Consider the following 26223-nt stretch of genomic DNA (forward strand, 5'->3'; position numbering starts at 1 on the left):
GTCCCTTCTTTCACCCTAGGAAATTGCTGTTCAAATCCTCTGTGAAGCTGGACAGGGCCGAGGTTAGCCAGTGTTCGTTCTATACTCCCAGTGGTAAATGAGAGCTGAAGGCATGAACTGCAAAGGTTTGAAATAACTGCCCTCAGGTGTGCAGAGGGACATGAAAGCAGGGAAAAAACTGCAGTTTCAGGAGCATCCAGGCATGAGAGGTCACAGCGGGCAGGTTAAGGAATAAAACCTGGTCTTATTCAGCCATGGGAAAAACCTAGAGCCATTGTTTTATACTGGGAAAGCAGATGTCCTATGCCCTGGTCCTCCTGTGCACATGAGGAGTCCCTGGGTGACTGCACTGGCAAGCAGCAGATTTTGGGCAGGGCTGATACCACCGTAGCCACCCAAGGTCAGCATCTGCAGGGGTCAGGCAACCCGTTATGGTGGCAATACATAAATTCTTGCCACGCACAGAGCCTGAAGCTGCTGCTGAAACCAGGGCTGCTGACAGGGGAGCTCCCAACAGCCCCAAGAGGCTGCACATTGTGCAGTACAGGTGAGCCTGGATTTGAGCACCTTGAGAAAGGTGCCATGCTTCCCTGTCTCAGCCTCCAGCACAGTCAGCTAATTCGTAGGCCACTTCCACCACTGCAGCAAATGGCTGTTACCAAGATCAAACCAGCCCTGGTGTGGAAGAGTCCCCCTTTGCTTGTGGGGCAGAGAGCCAGAACTCCAGCTCCAGCAAACCCTTTGCAAACTAAATTATGCCCAACGTTTTTCGTCTGGGTATTCACCTTATACATTGAAGGCAGCAACTTAATTAGCTGCTAAAACCTTGCAAGCCAGGAGACTTCAACTTCACAGACTGGAGCAAATGAACCTGTCAAGCTTTCATGCTCCCAATACCTGCCAGACCCTTTAATCCTGAGTTTAGCAGATGTTGATCCTGGCCCTGGTGACTTTTGAAGACAGAAGTCTCTCCCTTTAAAAGTCACCCGGGTCCACGGAGGCAGGGAGCAGGTGAAGAAACCCCATCAGCAGATTGAGGAACAGCCCCATTGTGGTTGTTCTCCTCCTCCGTGACAAAGCCTGATGGGGCTCAGGCAGAGGCTCCGTGGTTTCCTTTTCCTGCTGTTTGAAGCTGGCTTAAAGAAGCAACTAGGACGGGAAGGGTGGGGGAGAGGTTTTGTTAAAATTTAAACGCATGTTCAAGCAAAGAAATCTATAAACAGGGTGAAAACGGAAGTAGGGCAGAAGCTCATCGCAAAACATGACTCAAAAGATAACGGGCCAGATGCGGAGAGGCACCAAGCACCTGCAGTTTCCACCGAGCTCAGCTGAGGACAAGTCCCTGTGCCTGTGATCTGCCTCCTCTACGCTCTTGCCTTTATGAGGAGTGAGTCATCTTGCGTCAACTGAGGATGGGCTTTATGCAATTATTTATTTATGTCAAACCCTCCTCCCTGCCCCCCTGCTTCTCTGATCTCATCCCCCTCAGAAAACAGATGCTTTATTAAATGAGGGCTGGAAAACTCTGTCTCACTTGGCATTTGCTGAGGCTCCTTGTTGTCCAGTGACTGGTTGGTGAGGAGACAGCAGGCACGAGCCGCACAGCACCTCATGAGCAGTCTACTCTATGGCCTTGTTTGGCTTTCTGGACATGGGCACCCCTCTCCCTGCAGGGTGGGCTGGAGCTGGGAACCTCCTCTAGTCAGTAAACACACCAGGGAATGTTACAGAGAGGAGCAGGCTCCAGCCCGCACCCCCTCAGAAGGAGAACAAGACCTTCCAGCACAGTGCATGCAAAACCCAAGGATAAAACACTTCCCCATTCAGCTCTAGCCTCTGCACGACACTCCTCCAACTCCCTGCTCTCTTTACCACAGGCTGTGGGTGGTGTTCCCCTTCCTAGCAAAAGCAGGACAGCATCCAGAGGCAGACATGCACCACTGCCTGTACCAAACAACAGTGTGCGGTAGCAGGGCCAGACACACACACGTGCAACATCACCATCTGTTCCCAACAGTTCCCAGGAACAGGCTGGGGCCAGCACAGCATCCCAGTTCACCCTGCAGGACAAGCAACTTGGGGCAGAGGTGGCATGTCTCATGTCCTAGCCATAGGCAGAAGGGCAGGATATGATACCAACAGATGCCACTAATTTAAATTTCACACATGAATTCCTGTACCTACTGAACTAGAATGATTTTCAGCAGATTTTCCTGATGCACAGCCAAACTCTGCTGTAACTAGCTATCAATTGCTTCCATAATACAACTCAAGAGTGAGGAGAAAAAACCACAGAAATTACTGGCAGTGAAGAAATCCACGCTTTCCAGAAAGCAAACAGGGTGGTGGGAAAAAAGTTGCACTAACAAGAGATACAAACACGTTCCTCAATAACATCCAACTGTCTCTCAGTGCAGAGTTGAATAATTCATGCACTAAAACTATCATCTCCCACAGAATTGTGACAGTCTAATTGTCACTGTGCTTTAGCAATGGGTTCAGCTACCCCCAGCCACACCAAAAGGCTTATCATAAAAGTGGAGTAAGCAAGGATGGATACCAGCCTCAGAGGAACCTGAGCCATAAATCCATGCATCACATTCCACCACCAGCAGCTATTACCAGCCTGCCACAGTCCCCCTGGCTGGGACCAGCACCCTGTTGGGTTGAGAAGCAACACACCAATACAAGAGATGGCAATTCCTTCCCGGGAGTGAACTCTTCTCCCATGTCCTTCACATAACCGTGGTGAAATGCACTTTGGTTTTGTGAAGAGCACCCGCAGAGCCATTCACAACTAGTGTAGGTGGAGAGGTGTTAAAATCTCGCTCTCCCCGCATGAGGCTTACGCTGTATACTACCCAAAACCACATGGTGCTCCTGTCCCCATCTCATGTACTTCTAGCATAAAGGCTGCAGCTCCTCAGCTGCTGGAAGATTTGGAGTGAATGCAGCCAGCCAGGGCTCTCACATTCAGAGCTCCTGCCGGAGGCAGCGCTGGAGGAATCCCGAGCTGTTCGTCAGCTGCCCCGGGGGAAAGTTCCCAGGCACTCGGCCTCGCAGTGCTCCGCCCTTGCCAGGGAATACGATTTAATGCCTCCAGTGACTGTGGACAGCAATTCCCTCCTCCAGCACCGTCTGTCTGCGGGAGCCTGCTATAGTAGCCTCCTCCCGGCTTTGTAGGGACAGACGGGAGAGTGCTGGTGACCACCAGGGACAAAGAAATCCATGTACTACCCGGCCATGGATATACTGGCAGGGAGTCAGTTTGGGGAGGAAGTTAGAGTGGTATTTGAGTACAGGAAACTGAAGGAAAGAAAAGTGTATTAAGCTACCTGGATGCTTTGATGGAGCTTCCCAGACCATAGGTAACGAGGAAGGGCTGTTTGCTACCCTCTTCCTCCTCTGCTCCTCTTTTTTTGTTTGTTTTGAAACCACCCATGAGTTTCCCCACCTCCAGACCTGGTAGCCCAAATGTATGCTAACCTTGAGGGCCATCACATCTGCTGAAGATCAATAGAGGACACGTCAACCAGAGACATCTCCTCTCCAGCCACCCCAGGAAAACAGCTGTTCTGTTGAGACCATCCTTGGCTAGATGGATACAAGCCTGTCACATCTGTGCTTGTAGGATAGGTGAAGAGTGAGAGGGCCAGAGGCTGACCCAGAGGGTCTGCACTCCTACCTTTAGTACTGAAGACAGGTGAGATCCCAAGCTGCTTTTCTAGCTGTGACGCTACACCATGCATTGCTTTTCCTTCCTCTGCTTCAGCTCGGTCTCCAGCACAGACATACAGCTCTGTCCCACAGCAATGCCTCTTTCACTACTTAAAAAAAAATCCACCTGAAAGTGTGAGGAAAACTGTGCTTCAAAAGATTTATTACATATATTTGTACATATTTTACATGAATGGAATGTTAAACATACAACCTAAAAATCAATAAAAAAATATTTTCATTCATGATTATGTACTGGCAAACCACTGAAAAGAGTACCTTAGAACAACTTAAGTCAACTGGCAATCATACTGCTCAATTAAAAAAAACCCAACAAAACAAACAAACAACATTAGACGTTACAAATTACATTCCAATTTCTGCTCTGGGTAATGAAGGAAGATATCTTGTCCATTACCACTGCACATACAGGTGGGAGTTCAGAAGCTAGCCCGGAGTTCCCTCTAACTCCTTGTGGGCAGGGTTAGCTCTGTAGGAAGAGGCATATAAAAAAAGGGAATACACACTGCTCCCTACCAGCAGGCACCTGCCAAAGGCTCCGGAAGAGCCACAATGAGATTCATTATCAAGTGATAAGGTTAACGCTGGATCACCACAGGGTCAGTGTGACATTGCAGCTCTTAAAATTTGTTACAAGTCGTTTTTAACTAGTTCATTAAAGCATCCCTTTCTACAGCTGAGCCACCCTCCTTCTCCCTTGAAAGTTATAGTGCTTTGGCAATACCAGCTAGGGGAGAAATCTTGACTGTATGGTAACGAATACTCCAGCTTCATCTTAATATATACAGGAGTACAGAATCAAGCTTTGATATCTCTTCCTCTTATCATTTCACACCTTGAGAGTTGTGACCAGTCATGTTGAGAAATGTTTACTATTAAACATAACAAATTAGCAATAAAAGGGATAGATTTGAGGGAAAACAAGAGGAACAGGATTCAGCAACAGATTATGTTCTTGCAATGTCAGGTTACTTACACTTGAAACTCTGCCAGAATCGAGCAAATCCTATTTGTTGTTGCAAAATCTTTGCCAAAGCACACCCAAGGGCAAAAGTCTCTCAAACAAACACACATAGATTAACAGCTGCCAGAAAGATCAGCTAGTGGTCTGGCTGCTTTCCACTTCTTTTATGCTGGCAACTTACTAGATCAAAACCAGAACCAAGTCCAACCTTATTCAGGTGCAGGATATTCCTACGGTAGGTTACCTGAGCAAATCTTCAGCAACTATTAATGCCCCACAGTGAGGTCATTTTACAGCTTATCCCATCATCAGCTCTGATGTAGTAATTGAAACATGACTTTACAGGACACAATGCAGCACCATGGGAAGGCAGCCTACAACTGTGTAGTAAGATAACCAAATGCAATTTGAGAGTAAGGACTGGGTTGGATTTTTTTAACCCCCAACAGGCAAAAATATCTTCAACCTTATTTTAGAAGCAGGTTAATTTATAGGGAGAAACAGGAAACATCATGAGTTTTACATTCAGGAAACAAATCCTGGACATAATTTTGTTTGACTTTCTCACATAGAGTATTTTGAATGACAAAAAAGTGGTATAAGCTGCACGAAAAGATCATGTTTGGCTGGATAGGAATCCCATAACAAGCCTCCCCTTCCAGTTACAACCTCTTATATTACTTTTGCTGATGCCAGTGGAAAGCCTGTCCAAAGACTGAGGGAATATGGCCTAAAATATATCATGTCTTCAGCTAGGAAGAAAAGAAATTGATACTAAAATGGCGTTTAAGCTTGGAAGGGTGGAAAGTAAATCACAAAATATAGCACTCATCAAAAACGGAGATAATCCTCCACTGGCAAAGGTGAGCTGGAAGATCCCACAGTAGCACTTCTGCACTCCTGAGTATATGGTAGTCTCTCAGCAAGAAACTCCCAACTACCCAGCAAAATTAGAAGATAAAAAACAACAATACCAAATTTGCACATGAATATTTCAAAATGGGAAAGCAGCTAAAATCCACAGAAACTTTGCGAGATCATAGCCTGTATCAAAACCAATATGTGTAGAGAAAATTAGTAATATTTAACTGCCAAGTTCCTCGCTTTTGGTGGAACACAGAAGAAACAGAGCAAGTTTCTGAAGCCCGCACATAGAAAATGCAGCATACTAAAATCTTACGTATTAGACATTATCCATCCAAAACCACCAAAGATCCACATTTCTGAATAAAAATTATCTTTCCCACATTTGCTGAGATTTTAGTCTTCTGGAAGTCCATTTTACCACCTCTCCAGCCTTTCAGCAAAGACTTCATTAAAAAGCCAAGGCTCCTAACATGAAGAAGTAGGATAAATGTATGAATCTTGAGACTCCGTCATAAACCCCGTTTACATCATAAAGGTGGCAGAGCAGGGAAAAAATCAGGGTCACAAGTATCCACCCAGGTTTTTGTAGGTCACCTACATGTTTTCAATTTCAAAATACTGCAGTACACTTATCCTGGAATATGACAGCTAACTTGACTACAAATAAGACCATCTGGTTTTGGTCTTTTTCCTGCTGAAAATAAAATAGCAAAACTCTGTGGTGTGCTTTATGTTTTTGCTTTTCCATCTCACCAAACTCATTGTTGAATGTACACACTGAAAAAAAAATTAGCTACTTCCTTCAAAAGGGATGTGTTATTATGGATGTACTGGCTTCTAAGAGACAGGACTAAGCGTGTCCTGTGCCAACGGTAGTGTGACTCTCTTGGTATTGTACAGGATACGGTTATATACAATCCAACTCACAGTCACCTCCACTATGAACTTCAAAACACAAGTTGCTACTGAAGAGACATGGGTATGTTACAAGTTTGGAAAAATCTCACATTTCAAGACAGTGTCGAGTCTACTCTTCCCCTGCTGGCAAGCAGCATGTTTATGGCAGACCTGAGTATGGGAATTATTTCACACCTTTACATACCTGGGGAAGATATAGGCCAGATGACAGAAAATACTCTGAAACAGCACAGAATTGGCAATCTCAAGATATTTACAGGCAAAGAAGCATATCGCACCGTCATATAAGTTATTGCTTCTTGTGGACAAGTGTGGTATTTCTTGATCAAGACACAGGACTTGTTTGGTGTTTATTTTCCCCTTCTGAAGCACAATGACTCAGCACCCCTGTGAGGATGTTTTCAAAATGAAGGTGTTGCCTATGACTACAGCTATGCCTACAGCATGGTCATCACCAACTAATGGTGACAGAAAGCTTACCCAGGTGAGTTTCCACAGGTGTTTTCAAACCCAAGCATCACTGTCATGCTTTCAGGGTCATTCTAGGCTTGGTCTATATTACAGGTTTTGATACAAGCAAACCTCCCATGGACTTTCAGAAGAGATTTATGGATACGAAGAATGTCAAACTAAGGCTGACCTCATATCAGTTCCTCAGATAATCCAAGGTATTGCTGCTCTACTGTGCTGATGGAAGCAGCGACGGACTCTTGCCTGTGAAACTGCATCAGTGCATTGGCTTGTGGCATGCCTTTCTAACACTGTTTCTGAACATGGGACCACAGTGATAACCACTGGGTCTTTAAATCAGCTACTTCCACAAACTACCCAAACTGAGCTCAAGTTGTAAACAGATTTATGTTTATAATATTTACCTACTTAACCCCCAAGCCAAAGGCTATCTATGACCTCAGAGCACAGGACACCAAAAACACTTACCTACCCCCTTTACATTACTACAGGTGAGTTTCTGTAGGCATGAAGCCAACAGTAAACATTAAATCAACGCAAATGCAAAAGCTTTACTTTCAGAAGATATCAGGAATTTAAAACATTGGAAAAGTGGGCCTGCAGGCAACACCACTATTTGAGTTTAACAGGTGCTGTTAAATTCATCATCCCCTCCCTCCCCCCCCCAAGATAATACAAGGCAACACAAATATTTTCATTGAAAAAGGGCTCTGTACAGGGAATGACTGTACATTTGATGTGACTACAGAATTGAACAAGTGACAAAATGATTCTGCTCCCACTGAAAAAGAGAATACAACAGGGCCCATAGTTACAGGTTCCGCTGAAACCAGTGATGCAAGCCCAGAAATGAAGAAACTGCACTGGCAACCACGATAATTATCTGGTTTGGACTCCTTTAGATTTGCAGCATAACAAAGGCATTTTACAGAGCAACATTCAGGAGAAAATGTTATCCAGGGAAGAACTGCTCTTCAAGCAAGATGGAAGAGTTTAAGAACATGCACTGCACTTGTTCTCCAGACAGCAGCAGTTGCTCCTATTCCTTGCCCTTTTTGATATGAATTACAGTAGCAACACAGAGAAATGTGTACTTAAACAAAAAAGAGCAAACCAGAATTACTTATATACAAGGAAAACATTTGAAGTGTTGTGCAACTTGTTTTAACTATTGAAACTCACTAAGAATGCTGTTGCTAATAAATATTCATAAACTCTTCCCTGTGTTGTGAAATTCAGAAACTACTACAATTAATTCTCGATATAAAAAGTATGCTTCTAAGCCCTGATATCTGTTCCAGTTTACTGTCTTTTTTCTTCCTTTTATTTTAACTGTGATACTTTATGGGAACTATTATTTATCCACAGTTTTACTTTGTGTACCCACCCAGAGACATCCTGTGTTTCATGGAGCCCTGGTTATACCAATATAATACAGTAAAATAATAATAAATAAACAAATGCAGATGCATTAAAAAAAGAAACCCAAAAACCAAAATAAACCACACTGTCAAATGCTGGTCTCCACAAGAAGAGACCATGGGTTTAGATGCAAAGTACTACAGATCCTCCCATCAAAAAAAACATTCAAACAAGGAAACATGAACTTGTGCATGTTTTAAAAACTAAACACAAATCCCACCTCGATGTTATCTCGTCCATGCCTATAAAAACCTCTCACTGTGCCCACATTTGCCATTATTCATTTACACCTCAGGAGGCAGCCTGGAGATGAGAGTAGTACAGTAAAATAATTACCTGAAACATCTTTAAAAAAATACCCGTTAAACAAATTACCTTAACTGGCAGCACTTAAAATTGGTAATTCTTTTCTTTTTCCTATTTTAAAAAAAGTTGCATAGCTTTAAGATTTTGCTTTGCTGCATTTTTTTTGTAGTTTTTACTCACAAGCAGTAGAAGAGACATTTTAGTCACTTAAACAGCAATACAATGTGCAGATTTCAACCATCTCTATAGCTTGATCAATATAAATAAGTTACCTGTCTCAGTTTTACTCTTTGGACTGCATTGTGACAAAGGTTTAGTTACAAAATTTTGAAATTCAGTATTCCTACGCAGAGCAGTTTATGTTTTCTGTTCTTGAAAAAAGTGAAGAACATAAAACAAGGTGTGAATTCAGTAAATTAAGGTCACACTATTAGAATTTATTTAGTTTGCCATTTACTATTCTTCAGCCAACGAGAAGGTGAAAACGTTCCCACTGAAATCCAGGGCTGTCCTCCTGCAAGGGTCTCAGACAGCATGTATCGAACATCTCCGCTTCCAGTCGAGGCAGTAGGAACATGTCCAATAACTCGCTTCTTCACAGAACCAGAAGTTGGGCTGAAATTAGGAACTTTGGCCTTCAGTACAAAATAGCGTCAGAAACGTCTGTGGGGAGTCGATTGTTACAGGATGTGCAGCATTTTCAAAATCCCTGTGTGTCCTTTGCATGAGTGTTTGGTATACTGAGCACTACTGGCAAGTAACTGGTGTCTGCAATGCTTTTTCCATGTCACTGTCCATCTTTGCCTTTTTCAGCCACAAAGAACTGTAAGTCTCAAGCCAGGCATGCTGTGTTCAGCAAGGGAACCTCACATCTCCTATGTTTTCTGATCAGTGGAAGCAGCTGTTGGAAAAGCAGAAGACAAAGTGCCATCATCTCAGCTATTCCAGAACAGAACACGCTCTAACAGCATGAGAACCATCACCATGTTTTGCTTCCCCTTTTTCCTAAGCCCCCAGTTATCACCATCTCTGCTGTGAGAAAAGCAAATAGAATTTAACATGAGGTTAGACACCCATGAGCATGTGCAGGGACAAAGGTGTTCATGAACAGCACACGGGTTTTGGCTCAAGTCAGTAGTTGGGGGCAACACAGGAAATGTGCTTGTTTACTAATTTTGGGTAACACTGCCCTGAGGTTAAAACAATTCTCCCGGTAGCAGGACATTGTCCTTCAGGTTTTCTCTGCTACTCCTCCAACACAGACTCATGAAGCAACACAAAATAAATGCACAAATTAGTGCAGTGAGGAAGACTTCAATTCCCCTCATAACAACAAAACCAAACTCTCAGATACCAGCCAGAATTTCAGATACCTCTATTTCTCTAAGAATTGTGATGATTGTTGGTGTGTTTTGCAATGTTTACAGGCTTAATGTGAGATAAAGTTTTCGATAGTCAACTGAAAGAATAAACCTTTCCTTGAAACTTTTAACACTGATTGCAGATCTGCAATCATTAACACAAAACATAAGCTGGAAAAATGTGAACCTCTGTGAGATGGGATGGATAGAAACATGTCAACATTTTTCATTTACTTATATACCTTAAACATTCTGGAATGTATTAACATGAAAGCACTTTTGAAAATACTTAGTTTCATTTTTTCATATGATTCCGAAAGCTTTCTGTCAGAAAATGCCAGTAACTTATGGAACAATCCAAAATTACACAACTGTATTACTTCAATTTTGTTTGATTTCCATGGAAAATAGTCATTAAAAGTTAATGCTAAAGCTTTATTGGCATGACTTACCACTTTCCAGGACTAAAACTGGAGCACAGCCTTTCAGACCATGCCATGTAAGGATGCAGAAACCTTTTACCTACATTGCAATATATGTCAATGCTTTCTGATCAATATTGCAGTTCTGAGACACAGTAGTAAATTCACAAATGAAAAAAAATAGCATAAAGAGTTATTTCAGATAATCAAGATATTTCTTGTTGAAATGTATGTGTCTAAATATAAGTATTACCTAAAAACATGAATCTTGTCTTAATCTGATGGATGCTCAGGGCAAGATCGATTTACTTCAAACCATTCATCTATGCAGCTGTTGGATACAAGACAAAAATGAAAATAATTGACATGAATGTCAGAAACATTTAGTGGTAAGATATGAATATGAATTGGTTTCTCATGATTTCAATGACTAGTATGATTTTATATTGTACGAAGTATATCATATACACACAGCATTGGAAAAATTAATAACCCCAAACCACAACAGTATTTCAATATTAAACACTGTTGAAAAACTACATTTTCTAAGTGTTAAAATTTTCTAAGGAAGCATTTTACTAATTACTATCCTGCTTTTATACACAGCTTACTTCACTCCTAACACTATCATCTTCCTTTTATGATTCATTGACGTTTTACTTCCTGTAGTTACAGACACTTGTGAGAACAAAGTATGAAACAGGTTTAAAAAGCATTCCCCCTCCTCCCTGCCCACATCTATTAGCATTTGACAAAACTTGAGCACATATAATCCAAGCTTTTCAGCCATTATGTAAACTCCTTCCCCACACAGGTAATTTTGCAAGAATGGGACGATTACAGCAGGGAAAATTAACTTCAAATACACTGGTGGAGATGCAGAAAGATTTAATTTAAAAAACACCTTTAGGGTTGATGTTGTTGTTGTGCTGTTGTTTATTTTAAAATGTAAAAAGCAAGTAAGTTTTAATACTCCTTTAAGCACCCCTTAAGCAGTTACCCAGTAAATGCAACCTTCTGCAGTTTTATATCCATCCTAAGGAATACTTGCCCTTTATGATATATGCAGAGGCAAGGCAGCCGTGCTATAGTATCTCCTTGCTGCAGCTCTTCCAGGCATATTGCACACTCCCCAGCGTCTTTACTCAGCACATCCTCTGAGGAAAGAGCACAAAGTTAATGGTTAAAAAGCAGACTACTACAAGCAAAATGTTCCTTATTCAGAACATCAACGTCAGCTACAGAAGAAGGTATTTCTTGTCCTGCAGAAAGCCCTGTCAAGGTAAGGATCAGTGACACAGCAGCTACCTGAGGGTTCATGATGAGATACCTCTTGGCTGCTCAAATTAAAATATGACTATGATTCAGATTCCTTCCTGAACAACATTGCCATAGCTCAATATAAAGGGTACCCACAACCAACAGTCAGTGTTCCTTTGGAGCTTATACTCTCCCAGCAGATCCAAAACGCATCACACAGGCTCTGAACCCCACTGCCACAGCAGACAAACATTGTGTTTGCCAATCCCAAGAGTTAAACATTGGAGAAGTTGAGTTCTTGATACAGATGGTATGTAATACCTTCAGGACTACTTTGAGGACTAATGCTAAGTGGGTTTTTCTTAGCTGTATTTTCTTGCCCATGCTTAGTTTTCAAAATAGAGGTTAAGTTCAAGCCTGAATGTAACACTTCTCTGGACAAGGGACTGTAAATAACTAGGTAGAGTTCTTTCCAATTTCTAAACACTTAGCCTATTATTTGTTTTTTCTACTCTCCTACCCATTTCTCTTCTATACATCTGCTTTTCTTTTACCAGCCTTGCTTGTATTTCACACGTTCAACCTCTTCTCACCATATTCGCATGTTCTACATCCCATCTACCTTTTTCTCAATGTAAGGTATGCAACAGTTAGCTGTAAAAATGGGAGGTTTCCATCAGGGAAAGATAAGTGCTGTATGGCTCCAATGACCTTAAACTCCTGGAGACACTGAATTTTTTGCAGCATTACCAAATCCTGTTCACAAAGGAGGAAAAAAGTAAGCTACTAGGAATGCAGAAGAGCTGGCTTTCACAAAGAAGTTTCTGGGAAAACATATTATTTTTAATAAAAACCTTGTCTCTTGGACACTTCTCTCAGCCAGAATGTGGGATGCAGAATTCAGTCTCAGTAAGAAGCAAAACAGGAGGTCATGTAAGGCCTCATTTGCCAGAAGCAGATTAAAAGTCCCAGTTAAACACAACCTCACACAGCCCACACAGCAACCCCAGCCCGGGACCACAGAGCAACCAAGCTGGCAACCTCTGGCAGATCAGAAAGGTGCACACTTGGCAAAGCGAAGCCTACATGTTTACCACAGTTTCATGGCAAAAGCTTCCCCTTCTTTACCAAAAGGCACCTAAAGTGACTATGGAAAATACAGTTTCCAGGTATGACTGAGAACTCAGCAGCTCTCTGCTGTTCCCTCCAGTGGCTCCAACACCTATCACTAGCTTTCCAAACACAGAAAATGACAGACAACTAAAAAGCTATCATGGCAGAAAAAGTGAAAGGAAATTGGGTCTACATTGTTTCCACTTAATGACAGCAAGCTGTCTTGAAGGTGCTTGGGTTTCTAAAACAATGCTTGTTTCAGTCTCTGCTATATTCAGTGGTTATGCTAAAAATACCAGTGCCACTTGTGTGGCACCTTCATGAAGAGGTGTGAAAAATATCTAACATGAAGTGAACTGTTATAAAGAAAAATATTCAAAGCAAAATAATACACAATATATATCCACCACAATGAAGAAAATTTTTAAAATGTATTTTATATGTAAGCTTCTGAAAACATTAGAGATACTTCAGAGAGAAATTAATTTAAAACAACACAAAAGATTTTAAGAACTCTTACCTGTCAACTTGCCCAGAAGAGGGTGCTCAGGATAAATACTTTCTTGCGGTTGGTTTTGGGTGGGAGTTTTTTCTGTTTTGTTTTGTTCTTTTAATAAAAAGATATGCTAATCTCTGACACCAGGAGGCAAATACTCCCCAGACAGCATTGTCCTGCTTACAGAGATATTAATCTTTGCCTGAGGCTCTCAGACACTACCCTCCTAGACTGCCTCTTTGCACAAGAACTTTGCCAAAAGTCCTGTGGGTAGATCTGCTCTCTTCCCACAGTTGGGTTGCTGGAAGCAGCACCATTAATAATTCAAGCCTGTATCATGTACACAAAGCATACTTAATAAAAGTAGTTTTTTTCCATGGAGTCCCTTTATCAGATCAGCAGCTGGTATGTAGAACAAAATGGCACTAAGATACCTCCAATGTATTAAACCCAGTCTTGCTCTCTCAGCACTCGAGAGAGAGAAACATTTAGTCAAGCTTTGATAACAGAAATTAAAAAGCTGTCTGATAAAAATACAGTTAATAACATAAAGCATTCCTGTGAACTGCTGTCCCATCATTCTCTATTGTACAAGTCTGGCTTATCCTGCACTTTCCAGACTGCACAACACTTGGGTCTGAACTCCCACTGAGCAATTTAACAATGTTCTGCACCTTTTGGCTAACATCAGGGCACGATGCCAACTTAAACATTTGTATCTCCCACCAGCCCTGGTGCAAGGTCTGACACTCCTTCTGTTTTCCCTCCAGTATTCCTGTACTCTCTCTCTTGCCAATACTGGCCCTATCACACAAGTCCCTGGCAAAGAACTTGCCACCCCTCCTTGGCTTCACCCCAGGCTTTCTGACTGGGGAGAGCCACAGGCGCACACTGGGCTCTGCCTAGTTATGTCAGGGAGTTGGTGTGAACATCCATGACAGCTGGCATGGCCTGGGCCCCAGAAACACGGTGGGCTTCTGCCACCCTGCAGGGGAGATTTTGCTAACAGGTTTCAATGCTCCTCTTCTTGGGAATAATGAGAAGTCAGCATTCCCTCCTTCCTGTGTTAACCTTATTAATCCTACCAGGCTCTCATGCATAAATACTGAAGGAATGAGTATAAAACACCCAAGTGCTATAAATGTCCACGTGTAACCCAGCACTGCATGTTAGCAGACTCCAAATCTATGTAATTAAGCTCATAATTAATTACACATGTAGAGTGATGACAGCAAAACCAAATCCTTCATGGATGTATGATACTTCAGGTCTGACTACCTTTCGACCACTTAGGTGATTCGGATCATCTATCCCAGATAAAGAAAGAGGAGTGAATAATCCTGTTAGACCTGGATCTGGTCAGAATTTGATCTGGACTTGTGTCACACAGCACTCTCCTGTATCAACACTGGCATCAGATGGAAGTCAGTTTAATGGCCTTTTAACAATGACTCAAACATCTCTTACAGAAAAATCTGTAAATCATTTTGCACAGAACCATCGCAGTCAGAACAGGTTTTTTGTTTTCATCTTTTCCTGCACTAGAGTGATTCAGCAGATACATATTATTTATTTTTCTTTAAAAAAAACCAACAAAGAAACAAAACCAAAACGAAATAAACAACAACAACAACAAAAAAACAGCCCAAAGGAAAGAACAGTAAAACAGTCCAAAATTTCATCAATGTTACAATTAAAACATTTTTATCAGTGTATTACCTAAACGGAAGTGGGAAGAGGAAATAAGCAGAGGCCACATTTTCCATTTCACCCACATGTGGGTCCATACACAAATACCACACCCCCACACCCATCTGCCTTGCACCAAATACGAGGTAAACACTCCTCCGCCTTCCCAGCTACTTCAACAAGTACTCACTAGCCAAAGACTGGTGTCAAAGATGAAATCTGGCAAAAGAGTATATATAGCATTTCCCTCCTGAGTCTGCTCAAGTGCTTCTTCCTCCTCTCTTCTATCCCCGGTTACTACTACTACTGTTTTAACTTCTAGTTGTCTGCATTTTCCCCTCCTGAAATTCTGCTTTTATATTCACTGGAAACTAAATTCTACTCCACTCCTGCATTTATAGCAAAATAGGTTGTACTGGATTAAAATACAATCATCCTGGCAATTTTGTACATACTTTACCAATTAAAAACCTTTTCTAGAACTTTTGAAAATACAACCAACAGTTACAAAGGCACTGCCTCAGCCATGGTAAGGATTACAGGCAAAGTCTGCGATTAAATTGTCTTTAAACTGCAAAAGTGCATGCCATACATACCTTATGAAATAAGTAACTAAAATCTGTGCTACTGCTTTTTGGTTTTCCTTTTAAGACACAGATATAACCTGAGGCTCTAGAAACACCAAGTCACAAATCATGGAGATGTTGAGAGTATTTGAGGAGATATTACTTTAGAGCTGCAGTATTTTATTTATCTCTAGGCAGTCACTGGAAACAGAATGCCAAGTTAGAAACACCTCTGACTTAATCAAGTACAAACATTTTTCAAAATAAATCTATTTCTTCTACCTTAAATGTCTATGGAAGCTGCCATCACAACTAGCTTAACAGTGAAGGGCACCACAAAAGTCCACCTTTTCAGGAATACAACTGAAACTTAAATGAAACATCCTTTGAATGGTATCTTATCAGCACTAAAACTGGTAAAACAAAAGCCATAGGAGGTTAAAAAATATTGATGAAGCTTCATTAAATGGTACATAAGACCATGTATCTCTTACACATTCTTTACTTTTTGAAGCTGATTCCTAAAAGCTGTCTTAGTAAAGTACTGGAGACTGTCTTTGCTCGCTTTTACATGAAGTATGTAGAGCTCTAGATGTTTAGAAGTCGACACATATGTTCACAAATATAGCATAAATTGATCCATAGTGCAGAATTTATTCTGCATTTTTACTGATACCACCTTTATTGCTATCACAAGTAGTCAAGGAGGACCTGCACATTCCACATGTATTTTACTATTCAGTAGCCAGCAAACATGTGTATGTGATTAAAACACTTATTAAATGTTACTGACTTGATTTACTAAATCTTTCTGGCTTCTGCTGCATCTATTTTCTCCCCCTCTGTTTCTTTCCAGCTATTCCTACTACACTTTTTCCTTTTCACATTCATTTTCCCCAAAATATCATTCTCTCTAGACCTGTATTTTCTACCACTCCTCCTATTCTCCAGCATCTTATTTAATTTACTGTTGCAATGCAGGCACCGGAGAAAGGAGGAAGAGATTAATATTATTGGCCTCTATCTGATGGACAGCTTTCTTATATGGGGTTTTATTACCCTTGGAGAAGCAAACAATGAAACAAAAGAAAACTATTACGCAGGATGTGCTTCTCTCAAGTACCTCAGGAACTGTCTTTACAAACTGGTACTGGCTGCAAGCAAAAGCTGTTTTTTTCCAGTCCCTCCTGAGCACTAGGAGATCAAGCAGTTCCCTTGACATTCCAGCTGTCTTTCAATATTCCACCTGCCACAAGAGGAATGCTCTTGATTCGCCAGGGATCATTCTTGGATGACCAGGTCAGTCATCCACTGCTGCTCAAAAGTTGAGGTAGAAAAACACCCTGAAGGACAGGCGACTCTTGCGTGCTCAGAGCTCTCAATAGCAGGAAAAAGATTCAGCTGTCACTACAGACACTTACTTTGCCACTCAGCTTTCCCAGCTCCAGGGTCAGTCAGCAGACTGAGCAAGGCACAGCTAAAGCCATTGGCTTGGTTCACCTATGAAGATTACACCTTCATAGCCAGAAGTTCAACTTGCACTGCCCTCAGCAAGGGACACAACTTTAGATGAAGCAGTGGGCTCCTGACAAAATATTTCTTGTTGCTCTAATACAAGCCACTTCCTCTAGAGGAGAGGAGATTTTTAACATCACTGTTTTCACTTGTACCACAGCTAAGCAGTTTTCAGGAGTCACAACATACAAAGTTGAGCAGGTGGGAATTCAGTATTCAGCTCTCCTTAACTTCAATCCAAATTCTCTGATATGCTGCTGAAAAAACTAATACCCTTGTGCTAATCAAACAAGGCTGCAACTTCTTGTGCGCTTCTGACAAGCACAATAACCCCAAACACCATTGCATGACTCCTGTGGTAATACCTAGAACTGAAGCAATATAAAAACCCTTCCCACCACAATACACAGAAACTTAACATCTGTAAAACAATCTTACCAACTAGAAGAAATGTGACACTTCATCAATACTGACAAAGCATCTGATGAATTGCTGGGGAGGATGCTGTTTGGTATCTCACTCTTCTCCCCTTGCCACAAGGCAGCCCACAACAATTTCCCACTCAAAAGTCCAAGCGCTACCCTTTGTTTTCCCCTTCCCTATCACCTTGCCCAGTGTTGGCCCAAGACCGAGACAGCTACATACAAACAGATACCCACAGAAAAGACTTCCTGCAAACATTCCAGTCTTTGGTGCTATCTCTTCTTAAAACACAAAACTGATAGGGAGGTAGCACACAAACCAAAGTGAAAGTCACACAAGAAAAATATTTACAGAATAAAACCTAAGTGGAAATACTTGTATGGCAGCAGCAGGCTGAGCTAGGAGGCAGCAGGCAGCTGCAGAAGTTTAACTGTTTTCTCAGCTAACCCACATTGAAGAAGTGGATTTAGAATTTTGTGGGACATTCTCAGCTTTCAGAAGTGAATTCTGAGAAACAGCTAGATGCTTCCCGTTCAGAAAGATCATGATCAGGTGTATGGTAGAGAAAAAGCACTCATCTCGTGTTGAATAGAGATAAAAACTGACATAGCAGTGACAGACATGCATTTTAGGGAGCAAAATGGGTATAAAATCCTATCCAGTTTACCTAACTACAAATATGTCCAGGTAGCTAATTAATATAGAGGGGAGAAAGATTTGTGCACTGAGGAAAACAGTTCTTTTATAAAAAGATTTTGCTTCAGGGGCCATCATGGAAATCTATTTACAACTGTATGATATATAGTGTCAACACAAGCTACAGTTCCGAAAAAAACCAATAAAACAACTTAAACCCCAAGTTTAAATAACACAGCTTTAATACAATGTCCAAATAAGATATCTTGCTTTCAGACAAAGTCCAGTTTGCATCCCAGGACACACAGTGAAAAGCTAGGCTTGGGAAAAAGGCCAAGTAGTCAGAGAAATAAAGTTCCTGGCTTCCAAGCAACAACATCCACAGCCATTCCTATGCTGTCAGGATCAGTGCACCAACTTTCTCAGTCCATATTCGTACTTCTGACAGACAGCATTGGGGTGAAACAGGTATTCATACAAGATAAATTGTATCAGCCCAATTGGACATGAAACGTCTTGTGCTCCTGTCTTGAGATTTATTGCCAGAATGACTATACATTTCCACAGTGATTCAACATTTGCTCTCAACAGAATTATCTGATTGAAACTTTAGCTACAGCTAGTCTTTCCAACTTTTGTTAATAGGTCTGCTTGCAGTTTGAGATGTCCTTAGACATTAGATCATCTCAAGATAGCTAAACAATTTTCTCCTGTTGCACTGACTTCTAAAGATAAGTTCCATTCATCACATTTCTAACTACCATGTCCTTAAACTGTTAAGTTTTAGTCTACATACGAGCCAACAAGCTCTATCTGTTCAGAAATAAACCACAAATACATAGTCTTGTCCTCCAGAACATGATGTATAGACTGTGTGCCAGCCTTACCCATCCCCTACTAAGGCCCCATTCCAACTGAACTGATGAGTATTTGTGTTTTGAATGACAAGGGGTACCTTGTTCTTGGATAGCCTTCCTTGGCATGCTGTGGCTTCCTCCTCTCCCTTCAGAAACTAATACTTCTAGATACTGTCTCATCAGGAGGTGACCAGGAGAAAAAATCTTGAATGCAGCAGTAGCAAAGCAGTGCCCTACCATGAAACCCCATCATGAATGGTGTACCCCAGCACGTTGAGCCTCAAACAAAGCTGCTTTTGGAGCACATGGAATAAGGCACCTGCCTTTAGGTTGATTTCTTGGTTTTTCATTGTTATTACATGATCTCTCAGGTTATCAGGTATTAATCTTGAATGTCAGGAGTTAAAAGCAGCACGTGAAGGGGCAAATTCACAAGAAACACGGCAGCAAAATAAGATACCTTAGGAAACAGTTCAACAAAGTATCACCTGGGGAATGCCTCCTCCTTGGCTCCCCATCAGGTAAGAATGATTTACACTTCTCAAGGCTGAGTTTACCATCAAAGAGGATCTTACACCACAAATATGCTACAAAAAGAGGAGTGGTTGATTGAATGGCCAGAGGCAACCAGCATGCATTGCTGACAAAGAGTGCTGCACCTAGAGAGGACTGCTTCTTGCAGGGAGCTGGAGAGCTTGGATGAAGGAAACTCACAGACGCAGGCAAGAAGGAATACCAGTGTATTTTACAGACACACAGATCTTTGGGGGTTTGGGGTTTTTTTCCTACTCTTGAAATTCAAGACCCGTATACTCAGTATCTTACTGGGATAGTAATATGTTAGCACCAGAAATACTGTATCTCTGTGCTTGCTAAAATAAATTTTATCATTTTTGTCTTGTGGTGTAAAACAAAGCAAAATATTTAAACACTACTTATATATACCTGCCAATCTGTACTAGTAATTAAGAAGCTATGATACATGAAAAATCAATTGAGGCCTGTTGAAAATTTGGGACTGTAATCCAGAGATCCAGTTTCAAAGGTGGCTGAACCAAACAGCAGAGATTAAGTTTTGTCACCCAGCAGGGTACACTCAAGAAAAAGGAGAGGCCTGAAGTCCCGCTTGCCTTGCATAGCACGTAACTTCTTTACCAAAAGTCTAAAAAACCAAAACAACAAATAAAAACCCAAACAAAACCCCCAAATCACACTAAAACAAACCAAACAAACTAAACAAAAAACCAAACCAAAACCAACAACCACACCACAACCAGTCCAGGCATATAACCCCAATAATATTTATCTATATTAGCTTCTTATGGTAGTAAATCACTTGGGAATCTGAGTTACTGATTTCATGAGGAAAAGATCTCTCTGTAGTCAAGAGAGGAGAACGAAGAATTCCTTTAATATACTGTGTAGAGACAGATCTCTTATAATAGCTTTACAATCATAAGACCTAACTAAGATGCTGAAAGTCTGTTAAAATGAGCAACTTTTCCAAATCACAACTGGATGCTATCACCAACAGCATTCATAAAAACTGGGTAAGTAAGGTAGAGCACGGATGTGGCAGAGTAGGTACAACAGAGGATGAGTCTCTGATCAAGCTGAAGGAAAGACCTAAACTGGTTAAGATCTTGCAAGTGCAGGATGTTGATGAGGCTGTACAAAAAACATCCCCACTGAGGTTAGGAAATGCCTTCTGCTTTGTCAGCTTTTTTTAAGCAGCTATATTTATTTTCTCCCCAATATGAAAGGAAACCAAAAAGACTACAGAACAGTTTTTCTACCTGGCAAGTCTTTAACAATTCACCATCACTGAAACTACAGTTAGAAGCCATTGAAATGATTTTCAATTAAGAAGTTTCATTCTTCATGGTCTGCAGTGAATCAGCAGTGTGGTGGGGACATGCTGGCCTAATGACATCTGTGAGGACTCTCATCTGACAGAAGGCAGATGAAGCAAACACATTAAAAAACTTCATGGAAGGAAAGGATAGGACGAAAGTGTCCCTGAAGAGCAAAGGCAGAGAATGAATGGAGAGAAGCAGCTGAAATGCAGTTAGCTGTCCTATTACTCTAGGCAACATGGGTTACTTTCATGGTGACTTGTTTTGAAGTTGGATGAGGGATTTGATTCCACATTTTGTTCACTTTGTCCTTTTTCAGGTTACTATTCCAGGCTTCCTACATGTGCCCTGAGCACAATGAGTTGTGCCAATCTGTTAACACTGGCCAAGTAACTGACTCATTTCTTCACAAGCTTGCAAAGGAGTTTGGTTTGATGTGATGCAAAATGAATGCATGGGGAGCACCACTAAGGAATATGGCATGAAAGATGAAACCATGCGCCTAAGGTCAGAACAGGAGGAGGGGAGAAAAGACAGGTGTGTGTGACTAAGACACTATTCTTAGGGAAGATACAATGTATTACTGAGCGGCACACAATGAAAACAGCGGTGCCAAAACTCAGCGCTGGTAAAGTCTGGCTTGGTAACCCCAGTGCCAGGTGCCAGGCCCACAGGGTGCTTTTCCCACCAGGCTTGAGATCAGCCTTCTCCAAGTTAAAACTGAATGTCTGGTGTTAACGTGTGTTCATGGGACAGGGATATAAATCACTGCATAGTTTTTACTTGCCTGCCTTTAGTGTTCACAGCAGACAGATTGCTTTTTACAAGCTATTCTTATTTTAAATGCAATTATTCCTGTCATATAGATGGAATGCAAAACATGTCTGAATGCAAAAGGTTCTGATAACATCAACTAATGAGTCAGAGTTTTCAAAGTTATTTCCATTTTTCTGCTCTACACTAACCCATTATCCACTATTATAATTTATTCCAGCAAGCATAGAGACACTATTTCTGGTGCTAATATATACCTACAAGTTATTACTAGCCCAGTAAGACACTGAGTATATGGGCCGTTAATTGCAAGAAGAGGGGAAAAAAACCCAGCAAAACAAAAAACCACCCATAAACTTTCTTTTAAATTTTAAAGCATTTAAGTTAAATAAAAGGCACCCATATAATCTCAACAGTATTCAGCAATCATGATCATTCGCAAATAACACAAAAAGATTAACATGGGAAATGTGTTTAAGAAAACTGAAGTCCCCAAAGACAATTCTCCAGTATTTGTACCAAGTTACATGCCCAAACCTGGCAGTATCTTTCTAAAACCATATTAAAGTTTTATTTTTCTCCTAATTTCTTTCACTTTACAGGCTCAGAAAACTATTTGACACCATTATGACTACAAAGCATTTCAGCTGATAAAGCCATTGATTAAAATAGACTTCCTTGGAACTAGGGAGGAAAAAAACCAGGTAAGTGTTAATGAAACAATTGCTCCCCCCATCTCGATTCCAAACAGATAAACATTATTTATGGACTAAAAATTATCAATAAATACTACATTATTGCTTAGCTACACAGAGGCTATCCAATACCTCACATTACATGAAAATTATCTAATGAAACTCCACACAAGGAAGGAGGGCACGAAGGGAACACAGTCCAAACAATGAAAATTTGATACAGCTTTAAATTAGAGATAGCTGTTGGTGCAGTGTTAAAATGGAAGTTGATATTTTTATGAGGAAACTTCAACAAGGTTTCCTAAGTGCTAATATAGTTCGGCACTAAATCTGGCAAGAACGAAGTTCTCATGTTTCACCTGTGTGTTAAAACTTTGGGTTAGTTCTGCAGCCAAGCAAATCTGTAGCCACGTGAGAAAAAGTTGAGCAAACTTCAGGGAGCAAGTAGGTTCCTCCAGGGAGGCTACAACAGGCAAGTCTAGTATTTCACATCTATGTCAGTAGGCAATTTAGAACCTGGTCTAGAATCACTGGATTTTGTTGAAAATAATAGAAACAAGCAAACTTTAGCCCTGTGTAAGCAATGATAATAATCCCCAGATTAGAAGTGAGACTATCACATTAACACTGTTTTAACCCAGCTTGTTTCTTAAATTAGGCTTGTTTTGTCACTGAAATCCCCTGCAAAAGCTGGATGGACTCCTTTTCTACATTGAAGGGTTGTGTCTGCAACTCAGAAGCACAAGACTATTTAAGTAATCAAAGGGTAGAAGGTTTTAAAGCAAGATTTTAATATGAAGAAAAACATAAATTACAAATGACATGTCAGGTAAAGCTTTCAAATTGATCTGCCCTTGGGGCAGTTTCTATGCAAGAAGGAGTGACTCTTCTATAGTTTTTTTGGGGAAAAAAATCCTGGTCTGAAAATAATCTGTATTAGTTCCTGCAAAACAATGAGGAATTTAGGGAAGAAAATACCATGAAATTCCTACACAGATACTCAGTGAGAGGTAGTTTGGCAATTTTATTTAAAAAACCTAATGATTTCAAGTAGTTTTATTTCAAAATCCTGACAATGAAGACATTTCTTTAAGATAAGGGGTATTTTCAAGGTTTTGTCTCCACAGAGCAATTTAAAGAAGAAAAAAAACGCATGTTGCTGCTAGCAAATGAGTAAAATCTTTAGGTTTTAGAGGTATCAGCTTTAAAAAACTGCAGAATTACCATACAAAACTAGAAACGCTACTTCCCCTGGAGCCAAGTTCCCAGCAGTCACAAGACTGCAGCAGTTGCAGACACGATTTATGACATCCTCCGAATGACCTCTCGGAGCTAAAGACTGATTAAGTGTAAGGCATGGAAGGTAGCTCCTGTCTGGCCGCATCACATGATGCGGAGTCACGGCGCAGGAGCGAGCCCGGCGGCGCCGCTGCGCTGCCTTATGTAAGAGCACACACTGCACACAGCGCGGCGCGCAGGGTACCCCGCACCGAGCAGGACCGCACCGAGCGGGATCGCCCCTCCCGGCACCCGCACATGTTTGTGCGGCGCTGGTTCACAGGGGTTGCTGTCGTTTTCTAGGACAAGAACTGTCATTTGACTTTAGCAGCACCACAGCAAGGCAATGGCAGTATCTGAGGTTAAGGAGTAGTTTAGAAGTAAAAGAAACAACTTGAGCTATTCAGCACAAGAATGATCCCATTTTCTCTATTTATTTCAGAAACAAGCAGCATTGTTCTACAGCTGTCAAAAGCTTTACTGTATTTATGCAGTGCTGCATGAACAATACTCCGGTGGCACAGGTATGTATTTATATAAATGCAGTTCCAGTGTACTGAGAAAAAAAATTGTCTCACTCTCAAGAACTGAATTAAGCATGAGGTGACATTGTAGCTATTTTGGCCAGTACTGATTTGCCATGGCTTTGTCACAGGAAGTTCAGTCTAGCAGATTTAGGCCTAACTCAAGGAAGACTATGCAGAGAATAACCCACCAAATATACTTCTCCTCAAAGGCTCATTAAACAAGTCACATGCATAACAAATCAGAGAAAAGTTTAAGACAGTAATAGGTGTGATCTCTGTGGTGTGTCCATCCCAGGAGGATCCAAGCATGTCACCTTTACTTCATTACAGACAGAAAATTCAGCATAATCTGTTGAGCATCTCCAACCTGAACCATGAAAGTGAGGCTGTCACAGCTTCTTTACAAATCTATACCTTCCCTTCTCCCGTGTGAAAAGTAAAATAATAAACAGTATCGGTAGCTCAACCACTACCACTAAACCTTCAAGATTACATTTTACCATGATAAATGGGGCAGTCTGCAGTTCTCGGAACTGCTGCTCCAGACATTGAAAGCACTTCCCTCTCAGCTACACTGTTCCCATTCCATGAGCTTTCTTCACAGCCACACCATTACAAACACACAGCTTACTTTTGTGACTCCACAGCAAAGGGCTGACAGTTTGTGGGTGTGGAGGGAAGATAAGAGACTATGGCTTCTAAAAGTGCTGCAACTCCACACTATCATGGACTGACCCAGTTCATCCAGTGACTGAGGCTGAAATGGGGTCACTGAAGCAGGTGCTACCACCTTTAGGAGGCAGGCACAGGTTGAACTGGAGTGTGGTTTTATTTAGTGACATTTGTCAGCATTACTCTTTCAAATGAACAAACTCCCTTCGCAACAAAACCTGAACTGTAACAGGCTGTTTGCAGTGATGCTCTTCTGTGAGGTACCAAAAACTGCTGAAGGAGATTTGGAATGGTGGGAAGGAATTACAGCTTTACTGTACAAAGGGAGGAAGAAGTACAGTTTGACACTTGTTCTTCTTGGTTCTGGTTTGGACAAGTAGCTATCCATGGCCTACACTGGTGAACACCAGTGCAAGTTTCCTCCTTGTTCAAACATTACCAACAATTCCTGAAGGGAGAAAATATAAACCAATCAATATATCTTGAACAAGTCCTTCAAATACAATTTTCCTCCTTAAAATGACAATTCCCTCCTTAAATGCAACAAAAATTTGCAAGACCAGCTATGAAAAGTTTGAACTGATACTATATCAGTTCACAGAAGAACAGCTGTGCAAGTGTATGGAATGAAAACTTAATTTACTATTGTAATGTTCTCTTGTCACCACATTAAACTAAATCTTCAAGTTCAACACCTCTGCATTGTTTTCTTCAGTAGTTCTTGAAAATGCTTTAAAGCAGCAGGGACACTGAATGAACCTCCTACATACTCCAGAGGATGTTCATGAGTACACAAGATCGAAACAAAGAGTAAATATCACTATTTTCACTGCAAGCCCAGGATCAGTGTCTTTTTACATGTTCTGTTAAACTACCTCTTAAAGCATGCTCTCCTCCCTCCCTGGCATCCCTGAGGACAGAGCACAGGAACCATCTAGGACATAGCAAGAAGCTAGAAACTTCTGGTCAAGAGTCTTGTTAAACTTTAAAAATGGAAGAATTGACAAATTCTATGGATAATTTTACACCTTGGATGAAGTGGAATGGAAGAGCTGGTCTGCCTTTTTTTGTACTGCTCTACTGAAAGTCTAGTCCTATTAAAGGATGAGGACAAAGAGGATGGCTTAAGCTTTTCCAGGCTGACTGGCAAGATGCCCTTTTGCAAGGTCTTTCAGGGTATGATCTCAGGAACCCTGGAAGAGAAGTGAATTTGAAGTTAATAATTCCTTTCACTTCAGAGTGAAATTTTGAGTGCATCAGTCAAAACAGTTGAGAGCACCAACTCTGCTGAATAAAATACTCTCCCATGGTGCACAAAGGTGACCAAGGAAATCAAGTCACTGTAGTGGGCAGGACTACTAGAATCATGTATTTTGGTGGTTCAAACATCAGGTTAA

At 41.2% G+C, this 26223-nt stretch overlaps 1 protein-coding gene across 1 annotated transcript in view; it reads right to left on the reverse strand.

Annotated features, from left to right (window-relative positions):
• Nucleotides 1–8266: 8266 nt before the first annotated feature.
• Nucleotides 8267–26223, reverse strand: part of ZNRF2 (zinc and ring finger 2) — a 54492-nt gene continuing 36535 nt past the window's right edge. The window contains exons 3-5 of the mRNA XM_071561193.1: nt 11521–11626; nt 10723–10800; nt 8267–9587 (exon numbers count right to left, since the gene is read on the reverse strand). Of these exons, the coding sequence (XP_071417294.1) occupies nt 10743–10800; nt 11521–11626 (164 nt within the window). The 3' untranslated portion in view covers nt 8267–9587; nt 10723–10742. The remainder of the gene's footprint in view (nt 9588–10722; nt 10801–11520; nt 11627–26223) is intronic.

The sequence above is a fragment of the Pithys albifrons genome, chromosome 7, assembly GCF_047495875.1.
Source record: "Pithys albifrons albifrons isolate INPA30051 chromosome 7, PitAlb_v1, whole genome shotgun sequence".
NCBI lineage: Eukaryota > Metazoa > Chordata > Aves > Passeriformes > Thamnophilidae > Pithys > Pithys albifrons.